Source organism: Schistosoma mansoni (genome assembly GCF_000237925.1).
Source record: "Schistosoma mansoni, WGS project CABG00000000 data, supercontig 0253, strain Puerto Rico, whole genome shotgun sequence".
In the NCBI taxonomy this organism is placed as follows: Eukaryota; Metazoa; Platyhelminthes; class Trematoda; order Strigeidida; family Schistosomatidae; genus Schistosoma; species Schistosoma mansoni.
This window is the reverse complement of record NW_017386116.1, coordinates 133,894-146,838: the sequence shown is the minus strand read 5'-3', so window position 1 is coordinate 146,838 and position 12,945 is coordinate 133,894. Positions and strand designations below refer to the sequence as shown.

Below are 12,945 nucleotides of genomic sequence, written 5' to 3'. Positions count from 1 at the left end.
TGCAGTCCTAACACATTGATGGGAAGATTCTAACAAACAATACTAAGTGAATTTAAACTTCACCCCATCGCACAAGCAAGTGGCTATCAGGACTCAGTGGCCGAGTGGATAACGCGATGGCGTTTGAAGCGAGGGTACTGGGTTCGAGTCCCAGAGTGAACATCAACTCTGAGATGCAGGTACATCCAGCTGACGAGTCCCAAATAGGACGAAACGCGCGTCAAACTGGATTCCACTGCTAGCCACTATCCATCTCTGCTTAATTTTTCTTCAGTTTAATGGATTTGCTTATCATGATAACATTAAATTGGACCGGTTTTTACCAGCGAAAATTTAGTTACTAGATGAATCATCTCTGTTATTATTCAGTACAAATCTTTTCATTTAGTTACTAGACAATTCTTTTTAATCAAAGCATGGACTGTGAGTTTTATTTCACCTAATGGTACTCTTTTCCAGCACGTTATAAAATATTGTCGAACATAGAGTCCAAGGGAGTAACAATTATAGTGAAAAGTAAAACTTGGTCATAAATACTTTATACTTCGGAAACATAAACTTTAATTCTCACAAATGTGGAGTAAATATAGTTGATCAAAGAAGGAAATTAAAACAGATATCAACCAGTAGTGACAAGTGCAAACAAATTAATAATCAGAAAATATAACCATACTTACAAAAAATGGTGCAACGATTGATTCATACGCCATTTCTTCCTTCAGGATCCTCGAGCCCATGTGCACCATTGGTTTGGAATCAGGGTTTCCCAACTTCCCTAGGTGGACTCGCTGTGTCCACCAACTCTGTTAAATCGCCGGACATTCGCTTTTCGTCCTCTCAATTTCATAAAGAACACCGGTGCCACGAGAAGGTAGTGAATAGGACTTCCCTGACAGAGGCTATATATGCGTGGCCATGTGAGAGCATTTCGAGAGGGAGAGCAAAATCTCCCAATTCTCGGCTGCACCAGGGTATTCGGGGGCCATCTAAAAATGGAACAAAATGGTCATCCCAAGAATTTCATTAAATGAATTCTTGTCTGATAATTTGGATTTTTTTTGATGCTTGAATTCATGAGCATTCGCATTTGAGATCGAAGTTCCTGGGTCCTAGTCCCTATGGTGTGGGATCATGGATATGCACTATTTAAGAGTCCCACACTAGGACGAAATGGCTATCTAGTGCTTCCAAGTTTTCAATGGTGGTTTAGCTTACATCAACCCATGAATTCAACTATATACATATACACAAATATCTTTTAATGGAGATATACACTAGGAAACTTTGAATTTCAAGTCTCAGTGTTTAAATCGGACATGATTTTGAAGTGTACAAATGTATATGATTAATTGTTCAATATCAAGAGTAAATGATCGTTTTCTTGTTTATTCAAAGAGTATTATAAAAACCAATAGTCCGTATTTCTTGTTTTAATGAATTATAGAAACATCCCTCATTCATCTTGAAGAGAATAAGAACAAAACGTTTAACAGAATAGCATAAATTCAATTTATTTCGTTTTATTCTCATCAGTCACTTAGAATCTTTGATGTTCAAGAGACATAGTTCTGTGTAGTTTGATCCAGAGAGACTCACGTAGCTTGATATATGAGTTTGTGCCGCTTATCAAAACTTTGTTAAATGAACATAAATTTGTAAATCTCTTGCCTAATACTTTAACTTCTCCTGGTTCACGTCGTTTGACGATATCTTCCATCCAACCATTTTGTTTGGAATATAATTAAGTTTCAATTCAATCGTCTTTTGGTTTGAGGACTTGTTGGGTGAAGTGGTGTACAAGGTTACTAAGCAATAGGAAACATCAAGGTGAAAAGTCACATGTAGAGTTTCTGATTGAATGATTACTACACTGCTACTGCAGAATTTTTGTGAAAGCTCTACGACTAAACTATCCAGCTCACAGAACAAAACTCCAGCAAAATGGGAATACTTAGATGATCATTTGTTTACTAACTGTGAACTAGACATTCGACTACCTTTCAAATTCAATAATCACTATTATCAACTATTAGAAAGTGATCAGATTATTTTTTTTACCAAATTCTCTTTTAATGATATACGTATATAATTTCTCTTGCCGTTCAATTAATATCTGAATATCTTAGCTGAATGGTTTGCTCGTGGAGCTTTCATCGTTCTTTTGAATGAAATCATCAGTACAAACTGATATGAACAGCGAAACAAGAAGCCTTGACAAAATATGGAAGCTATTTTTGGGGACGTTATTTCATTTAATGCAAAGCTTGTAAAACAGTAACATTTACTTTTGTCCGTAGTATCTTTAAAGATCGTAGGCTTTTGTTTGATTCACTGCCACAGCCTTTTCTATTCCAATGCTATCGTGACTTAAACGCAATCATTTGTATTCTATTTTCTACTCTAATCCCCCAGTTTTGAACATAATTGTATTCTCCTAATTGTTGTATGTTGTGGTCAGGTTAGTCATCTATTTATTCATATATCTTGTTACACTAATCTGAAACCAGGAACTAGATCGGAGTTGGGAATAAATCAAGTAGTGTTCTATTTGACTTGTCTCCTCTGACGAGTACGTGTCAGTCGATTAAGTGATAGAATAGTTTTCGTTTCTCTACCCCAAGCGGTTGGTCTCACTTAGAACTGACCTCAATGTTAAGCCAGTAAGCCTATCGCGTCTTGATCTAAATTAGACAAATTTTCGTCGGCACAAAAGTGGGTAGACGGATTAAGAACATGACACAAACCATCCAGTTCAGAGGACAAAACTCAATTTAAATCATCCACCTCAGCTACAAATATTCTCCATCATCTCAAAGTGTGAATGGAATTATAACAACTGAATAATAATTGTGAAAAACTTAACGACGATAACAACAATTGATTTAGGTTTATGTTAGAACGCGAAGTTACATGTGTCAGTCTATAATGAATACCGAAAAGAATCATCATTCATTGATTTGCTTCAGGATTTTTATCATTAATAATTTAAACAAATAAATGTGGAACACGATTTTAGTATCGATCTGTTTTTTTATATTCATGTTATTTAGATTTGTCATACATAGTTAGTTATAATAAAGACTTTTGTGGAACAATGTAATTCACAACATGAAAAACACTTTCTGAATATTTCAGTTTACCCTAGTTAAGGTTTATGCTTGATCAACTCGGTTGTTGCAATCTATATGATATTCACCATCCAAATGTTTTTTTTGAACTAAGTAACTTGTCACAGTGTGATTTTGTGGTAGTCACCATTGAGGTTTGTCATCTAATATTCTATTATTGTATACAAGTTTGACTAATATTTCCAAACACTGTAATCATCAGATGCATGGTGCCAAGGAGTCTTGAAAAACTAGGACGAAACAACTATTCAGCATCGTTTAATTTGCATTAGTTACCTGATATGACTCATTTACTTAGTACAAGTTTATGTATCCTGCTTTAGGCCATACTTCATTTATGAGAGCTAGCGAAACCATCAACAGTGTGGTGAGACTCAAACGTATGGCTTAGTGTCTAAAATTGCAACGTCTTAACTACTAAGCCACCGATCAACTATGCATTCAAGAGAGTATCAAAATTCGAAGCCCTAATCTCCAGATAAGCGCTTAATTTTCAGACTCCTGATTTTCTAGGAGTGACATATTATAATCTTTGAGAACTATCCTAGTACAGAATACTCATTAACATAATACTTATCACTTAAGTTCTTAGGCAACCATGTGAAGCGTTAAATTTTCAACAACTTTCAAAAGAATCTAAGGTGGTTTGAAATTAGGGTTTTCCAACTCCCGTAGGTGGATCCTCCATATCCACCAACTCGGTTAAAGCGCTGGACATTTGCTTTTCGTCCTCTAAATTTTGTAAACAACATCGGTGCCGCGACGAGGCAGTGAGTCGAACTTCCCTGGTAGTGGGATCCAAAACTCGAGTTTAGTCCTAGTTGGGACTCATTACGCCACGTCACTTAAACTGTTCAACAATTGATTGTAGTAATCGCATGGACCTCAACCGAGTAGTCTGTACCAAATCACAACGCTAGTCCAACAGTCAATACTTTCGTGGACTGATGCTATGTCTTGGTTTGGTTAACTTCAGTTTTCCTCCAACCTACTATTCCACATCGGCCAATACAGCTCGTAAAGGAAGTGGTGGTTAGTATACATAATACATATCTCAACTGTCCCAGTTGAAGAGGATTCATCAACCAATTTGTAATCTTTGCCTAGTACCCAAAACCTTAGTATAACTCACTCGATAATTTCAACATATGCAAGCAATACTTCGAAGTTACCTACGGTCACATAATGGTAACCTGTGAATATTCCGCATATTTAAAGACTATGTAAAGCAAGATGAGCTGTTTTTTAGTGTATTCGACCTTATGTTAATAGAAGGACATCCTATCTATGCCACAAGACCTAATACATCGTCGAATCAATGAATTATTAGAAATCAATTGAAATTGACTATGAAAAAAGAATAAACAACAATCTTATTTTGTAGACTATCTTTCTGACAATCAGTCACCAAGTTGAATTGTTAATACATGATTGTTACACGTGTTACTATCTATAAAATCGTGAAAACAAACTAATTAGTAGAGTTAGTTCATAATTTATGTTTGAATGAACCATATATCACAACCTTTTAATAGTTAAACGAAATAATTGTACATTAAAACATGCTTGGATTTACAGTAAGAAATATGAATTTAAAAAAAAGACAAATCCAGATAATAATGAGCTTCAGTCAGTCAGTCACAACGTAGAACTTCGTACGTACGTACATCAGTTCGAGTTGGCATACCATATTAGCACAGAGATGCAGTTGTCGATTCAAATCCCATAGTGGTAGAAGTAGTAAGAGTATAAGCAATAATGTGAAAGATTAGAGTTTGAAGATGTTATTGAAGGAGTATAATCCAGTGAAATAAAGTTCGAAAGAGAAGACAAAGTAACATGAAGAACTTAGATTAGAATTTGGGAGAAAACAAAGAGTGGATGCAGCTTCGATTTTGAGCTATGTCATTCAAGGTCCCTAACCATCGATTGCTATCATCTCGCGAATCCCAACCAGGTAGTCTACACCTACCAACATGGCTCAGTCCAATTGTCAATGACTTCATGGATTTGTGGCATGTTTTGGTCTGGCCGCCTCTAGCCTTCTTTCAACCTACTCCTACACCATAAAATATTGCACGTCGGGGCAATCGGTGAATGTGCATACGTAACACGTGTCCCAGCCATCTCAACTGATGAAGTTTCACTAATGAGCTTCAGTTTTACAATGGTACATCATTTGTACACACAAAAAGTAAAAAACATAATTCTAGCATTTATTCAACACAAATACTTAAACCGATAAACGATTTATAAATTGAAGTTACATTATTGAAAATATTAAATTAAGTAGTCTGATGATGAAACATTAGTTAATCAAACATTTTCACATATATAATCATTTAAAATGAATAAAAATTTTATTTACATTGAGCATTGAACCAAAAGTCTACTAACCAAACTATACAAATTATATAAAACAGAAATGAAATTGAGCGACAATTAATTTGTTTTATGTATCAGTTTTCTTGTCACATATCATAAATTGAGCTTTTAAACGAGCATTTAATTGTTCCCAATTCTGTGTTAATAACCACTGAGTATGATTTATAGAGGATGCCAAAGTTTGATTTAATAAACCATTGGAACTACTAGACAGATACAATTTTCGTGATTGACTATTAAACCCAGTAGGATCGATATCGTAACTAGTACCAGTAATACTATTACTTTTATTAAAAGGATTTGAACGTTTAGAAAATAATGAGGATTTAACAGTTGAAATAGTTGAATTATTATTTCCAATTAATGTAGATGATGATGATTTCTGATTTGTATTTGTTTGCTTTACCGTAGTCAGTGCTTTGTAGTGATCCTCTAAATCTTCAAGAGTCAAAGTAATAAATTCAATGCTACATCTACTGATAGCACGCATCCAATCCTTGGAAAAGTATAAAGTGTACAAAATAAGAAAACATAGTGAAATAGAGCAAATGTAAATAAATCAACACACAAAAATTAAGATGATGACTATTTATTTGCACACAACTACCATTAGTGAGTTTATTTTGATGAATATACCATGGATAATGATTTCCTGGTTTCACTATTTGAATTCCTATATTCTAGTGCTTTAAATTCACTGTGGACACAGAAACTGTAAACCTTACAATCACCCCACACTTAACTCTCATGTTATAAACAGAGGTAGATAGTGTCTAACAGTGGAATCTAATACTCACGTTTAGTCCTAGTTGGGACTCATCACTTAAATTTACCTACATTCCAGAGTTGATATTCACTCAGGTGCTCAAATCCAGTACTGTTCGCTTCAAACATAATCGCGTCATTCACTTAGCCACTGAGTCCAGATAGCCAATGGCTTTTGAAGGGGAGGTGAAGTCTAATTCATTTTTATTAGTTGTTTTATATCTTCCCATTGGTGTTTAGGACTGAAAAGGATCAGTCTCTTGGATGAAAGCATATCCAGCTAAAAGAAAATCCCAGATAGGATGAAACGCGCATTCTAGATTTTACTACTAGCCGCCATTCATCTATGCTTATAATGCTAGTGACTTAATAGCAACATATGGATAATCCGCACAGGATGCACATGTGCTAAAAGAAACTGAGCAATTGCAATCCTGAAGATCAATAGAAAGGTTCAGACGACCAATACAAATGAATTAAACTAACATGTTAATTACCTAGTTTTTGTTCATTACCAAGCTTGTTAAGTAACTATATAAACAGGCGTATTGTCTAATAATATTAGCGTTTGAGATAGTGGACCAAACCATCCAGCTCAGATAACAAAATTCCATCAAAATATTAGCCTTTTCTGTAGAAAATAAAAGTTTTTTGTAAACAGTCAGTTTTCATTATCTTGTTTTGTACAGCCGAATTTATGAAGCTGAAACATTGTTAGATCTTAATGATTACTGAAAAATTAGTGACCGAATATGTGCTCTCGTTTTCAGCATTAATCAAGCGATAGAATGTACAAATGGAATCAATTTGCACGGAAACGGAATTTATAGGTAACCGATATGAAGTTAACAATATAGAACTATAAGTTATTTAAAATTAAATTCTACCCAGAGGAAATCCAAACACTTCATAATACTTGAATGTGTTAGTGAACACATTTATTGGACCAAGTTAGATTAACATTGTAGACTCGTTTACCGTTACCTCAAGTAAATGCACCCAACCACTATACATTGTATATTAACAATATTCTCTTTGGTGAAGTAGTTCATTAAATTCTATGAATAATGACACTGATGAACTTTTAAAGTTCACATATTTTACAACACACTAATTAAATCACTCATTTAATATGAAATTTCATAAATGTTGAAACAATGAAAAAACAAGTATATTTTGAAAACTTTGTTGATTAAATCGAATTTTGAGGTATTTTGAACAAAAGATGAAATATACGCTAATGAATAACTGAAAAATAACCAATATATAGGTGTTTAGTTCTAGTTGCTGATCAGGTTCTGTTTATAAACTTTGTAACAAAACATATAAGAATGTGACCCAACATCGTAATGGACATAGTGTTGATGTTAAACGGTTGGAAGTAAATGACAAAGGATCGATTGGGTTCCATTGGTACTAAGGATTGGACAAAACAGAATACTATTTAAGATTGAAAATATTTTACAGGACAGAAATAAATATTTATCAGGACTTGGGTGCATAGGATATGTTGTGAAGTGATAAGTTAATAATAAAAGATGCATATTTAATGTCAATAAAATTTACTTCATGTCCTTTCCCCAGTTTGACCCAGAAAACACAAAGGTCATATAAGGGAACCTAGGTAACTAAGGCATCTAAAAAATAGCTTCCTTAGAAAGAAACTCACTTCAATATCTTCAGCTGTTTCACCCTTTAAAATATAACTGCGAGATAATTCGCCAGGTCCTCTGAATCGTATGGCCATTTTCAAATCATCCAACATTTCAACAATATGACAATCCAAAAATATAATACCCAGTGGTTCCTTATCCAATTTCTTATCAAAATAAGCTAAAATATTACCACACAATATAAAGTAACGTTTTTTATAAGATTTTTTCTGTTCAGAACGCTTTTTCCAAAGAAAGCCCACTTTTTCTTCTTTTTCATAAGTCAGAAAATTCGTAACTGTTTTAGGGTTAAAAATAGGCATCGGCAAATGAGATTAAATCACGGACTGTTTAAGTTGGCTAAAAATAACTCATGCAACATAACCTCTCACTAAAAATCCAACACTATTTTAAAGTAGAATTGAAGTTTTGAGGACTGGTTGTTCATTTAGAACCTTACGTACCTGCAGAGAAATAAAAAAAAATATTTTTAGAAAGGCTGGGGTAAGGACACTGGAAAAATTACTGTATAAACAACTAGCTAATAACGATGAGACGTATTAAATTGTTTGCTTTAAAAACAAATATAGTTTATAATTAATGAGGGGTACACGTAAAGAGTCATGACCTAACTATGTTTTGATTGGGTTAGAGATGCTACTAGAAAGTCTTCATCAAAGCGGAGCGGGCTATGACCCTGTAACTCAAGGTTGGGTTACAACTTGAGTACTTCTTAGATTTATATCTGAAACCATGGAGATTGAGAGACGTCTGAAAATGATCACTAGGAATCCATCTAGATAGTTTCTTCCACTACATCCATCTAATTATCTTGACTTTTGACTAGAGAATGAAATTTACAAATCAGCACCCAAATCCAGCTGCATAGTTTCTGAACCCTCACGCAGAGTGTGGCTCAACTTTGAGTATATAAAAGTGGATATGGTGATCCACTACTAAATCGGTTCTGTCATATACATCCCCGAACTGATGCCTTAGTAGTTAGATACACTAAGTAGCATAGTTTAGAACTGATAATAAGCTCTTTGATGCTAGCATTCATAAAATGTACATGTTTACGTACTGTTAAAAGTCACATTGTCTGTGTGGAGGCTGGCGATGCTACTCAACTGATCAGACTCAGATGAACCAGAGGTAAAATCCGCTGTCTGCAGAACAGAGCTGGCGGGAGTGAAGACGCTCTATTTCTTCGTTGGTGAAGATAATAAGAATACAATTATAGACCCATCGATTGTTATTTTTCACTTGTAATCTAAACGAACGCCGCTTTGTAATTGTTCGTCTATGATAAACCATTAAGATATTTGAATTTTCTGAATCTCCAATTTGTTTCATGCAGGTAGTTTTTATTGAACACTAGGAGTAAGTAACCATAACTGTTAAATCATACAGAAATATGTGGACTTATTTCATACGCACAACTTTATCGGTAGGTTATAATCTGTGATTATTTTGGTACGATAATAGTTAGTTTGAACGGGCTAATAAATATGGATCGGTTGTAGATAACGTCGATATAATGCATGCTAAAGTTTTTGCAATTTAATAAATGATCAGTCGTTAGTAGAACTTTGATTACAGAATGGTTGCGTAAATCCTCAAAACAGGTGCCCCTGGAATGTTGTACTACTTCTGATTAATTTTCATTCGTAATACTACTCGCTACTAGAACATTCAGTGTTCAATATAGTAGTATGGTACTTATGTTGACGCATTAAGCACGTGATTCCAGTTAAGGATAAGCAGGAACCATCACACCATGAGTGAATGCGGCGGTGGCTAACGCCTGTGAATTTACTGGACAAGAAAGCATTGAAAACATAGTCTTTGAAAATGTACATATAACTCAACATTTTATTAATACTTACGTAGGTAGATCAATTTGTGATAAATCTCCAACATTACAAGTCGAAGTGAATTAGAACAAAATGCAACAGTCCCAACGCCCGAAGTATTTTATATTGATAGATACTGCAACCTTCAAAAGAGAATATGAATTTGTGAATAATCCCGAGGATGGCATAACTTTTAAACATCTCTGAAAAATAAACTACTGTATTATGATCGTGTGAAATTAGACAAAATGTGCGCTTTCAAAAGCGCATGGGCAATTCTTTTCAGAATAGTTAGAAACATAATATACCAAGAAATTAACGTCTAGGAAACACCTACAGCTTAGTTACGCACTATTGGAAAGCAGCGCTCCAAATGGTTCAAATGGTTGAGGACGGAATAGAAGAAGCTTTCGCTTAACGGGCTTCCGTGTCTGGTAGCAGTGGATCGCCAATACCTCCAGGCAAGAACCTAGGTATATGAACGATAATAGAGGAAAAAAAAGAATTTGGTAAATCATAATAATATGTTACCCTTAGTCCTTCAGAATAAGTCAAGTTTCCTCTTAAAGGACTCCTGGGAGGTCGCTTGGACTAGCTCAGTCGGCAGCGAATTCCAGCACTTGACAACTCTAACGGAGTAGAAGTTGTGTCTGCAGTCTGTTCTAATATGTAGGGTCTCCAATTTCTGGGTGTTACCTCTCAGGTTAGTGTTATGATTAAGCTTAAGATGTTTAAGGGGATGACCAGAAGTATTAAGGATACTATAAGTCATAAGAAGATCACCTCTTAGACGCCTGTACTCTAACGGATAAAGGTTAAGTGATTTGAGGCGCTCTTCATAAGGTTTGAATTTGAGTCCCGAACTGATTTCGTGGCTCGACGTTGTATACGTTCAAGAGTGTCCTTATCCTTTTGGAGGGAGAGAGGAAATACTATGTTTCCGTACTCTAAGTGGGGACGAATAAAACTGTTGAAAATTATGTGGAAGGTTCTACCGTCAAACTGGCCAAAAATGCGCTTCAAAGTTACCAGTGCAAGGTTTGCTTGAAATACAATTTACAATATATCCGGTGTTCCTTGTCATAATCCTGAAAATCATACTGATAACTTTGCGTTTGGTTATTGTTGCCTCGGTAGGGTTTCAATTACTTATGGACGTCAAATGGATGACAGTCCAGCTACTCGATAACATTCCTCAAGTTTTACGGTTTACGGATATAAATGTCAAACGACCTGATAATTCCCGTTAACCGTGGCAATGTAAAGAGTTGGTGTTACTAGACATTTATCAATATAGGGCCTTTGAGAATATTTCAAGCCTCATATCAAAGGACTCCTGGAGATTCACTTGGATCACATCAGCCGGCAGCGCATACAACCTGTTCTGCTGTTCTATTCTTTATGGTGCTAACCTCAAGATTCCTGTTTAGACTGATCTTAAGTAAGAACTTAGGAGAGTGTCTGTGAGTGTTATCATAAGGTTTTACTTTGAGTTCCCGAACCGATTTCGAGGCTCACATTAGGATACTTTCTGGTGTACTTTTGTCCTTATGGAATGAGGAAGGAACACCATATCTTCATACTCTTAGTAAAGTCAATTAAAACCGTTGAACATAGGCGGAAGGTTTTGCCATCAAACTGGCAGGAAATGCTCCTCTGACGTTACTAGTCCAAGGTTTGCTTTAGAGGTACTTCGTCGCAGTTAGCGTAAGACTTACGATCTTGGGGTATTAATATTCTCATATCTTCTTTGACTTTGAATACATCTAGAGAGGTGTTGCCTGAGATGCATGCATAGTCTGCAATACGAGTCAGATGAACTACTCTACACTTTGGAGTGTTGATTGTGATTCCGTTATTTTCCGCCAAAATTTAAAGTCGAATCAGATCCTTCTAGGCGAATCTCAGGAGCCAAAGATCATCAAAGCCTCCTTCAAATCTTAGAGAGAAGACATTACAATGAATATCATCCAATACTATGTGACCAAACGACTTGATCATTCTGATGAGAGACTGAAATACAAAGATTGAAATGGACAAGATCGAACAAGGTGGCATCGTGGGACGACATGGACTAGGAGAAAGAAACGAAAATGGTGCTTTCAACTAACGAGTCATACGCGGTACCATATTCCCACGCAAACGCGTACACAACGCCACATGTACTTCACCGGATCACATTACGCAGAATCAAATCGACCATATCTGCATCAACAAAACGTTCATAAGGACGATGGAGGACATGGAAACCAGGAAAGGAGCTACTATAACCTCAGACCATCACCTGCTGGTCGCCAAGATGAAAATGAATCTCAAGAATCACTGGACAACAGGGCTGACAACATCACAAAAGTTTAATATAATTTTTCTTCGGGATACTGAAAAACTCAACAAACTCAAGATAACCCTCAGCAACAGGTTCCAGGCCTTTCATGATCTACTCAATGGAGAAGGAACTACTATGGAGAACAACTGGAGGGGGATAAAAGAGGCAATCATTTCAACATGTCATGAGGTTCTGGGCCATAAGAAGCACCGTCACAAGGAATAGATCACTGTTGGTACACTGGATATAATTGAAGAAAGGAGGAACAAGAGGGAGGCAATCAATATCAATCGAACAAGAGCAGAAAAAGCAAAAGCACAAGACGAATTCACAGGAGTAAACAAGCAAGTGAAGAGGAGCATCAAAACCGACAAACGTAAATATGTGGAAGATTCAGCAGTGATGGCGGAAAAGGCTGAAAGAGAAGGAAACATGCGACAATCGTATGATACAACAAAGAAATTCGCTGGAAATGACAGTGAACAAGAACGATCAGTGAAAAGCAAGGAAGGCAAGGTAATCTCCACCATTGAGGAACAGCGAAGCAGTTGGGTAGATCACATCAAAGAACTCTTGAATCAACCAGCCCCATTGAACCTGCCCAACATCGAAACCGCACGGACACCCCAATCGATGTTGGCCCACCAACAACTGGAGAGATCAGCATGGCCATCAGAAAAACCAAGAGCGGCAAAGCAGCGGGACCAGACAACGTTCCAACAGAGGCACTGAAAGCAGATGTAGCAGCAACCGCAAAGATACTCCACATTCTCTTTTGTAAGATTTGGGATGGAGATCAAGTACCGGAAGACTGGAAAGAAGGTCTCCTGATC

At 36.1% G+C, this 12,945-nt stretch overlaps 1 protein-coding gene across 1 annotated transcript; it reads right to left on the bottom strand.

Moving 5' to 3' along the window:
* Window positions 1-5,580: 5,580 nt before the first annotated feature.
* Smp_088310 (hypothetical protein) lies at window positions 5,581-9,933 on the bottom strand (the record flags this gene model as incomplete). Its single annotated transcript, XM_018792536.1, has 3 exons — window positions 9,820-9,933; window positions 7,948-8,394; window positions 5,581-6,009 (listed from the first exon to the last, which is right to left on the bottom strand). The coding sequence occupies exons 2-3, from the start codon at window positions 8,251-8,253 to the stop codon at window positions 5,581-5,583; spliced, it is 735 nt and encodes a 244-aa protein (XP_018644383.1). The 5' UTR covers window positions 8,254-8,394; window positions 9,820-9,933.
* Window positions 9,934-12,945: the final 3,012 nt, after the last annotated feature.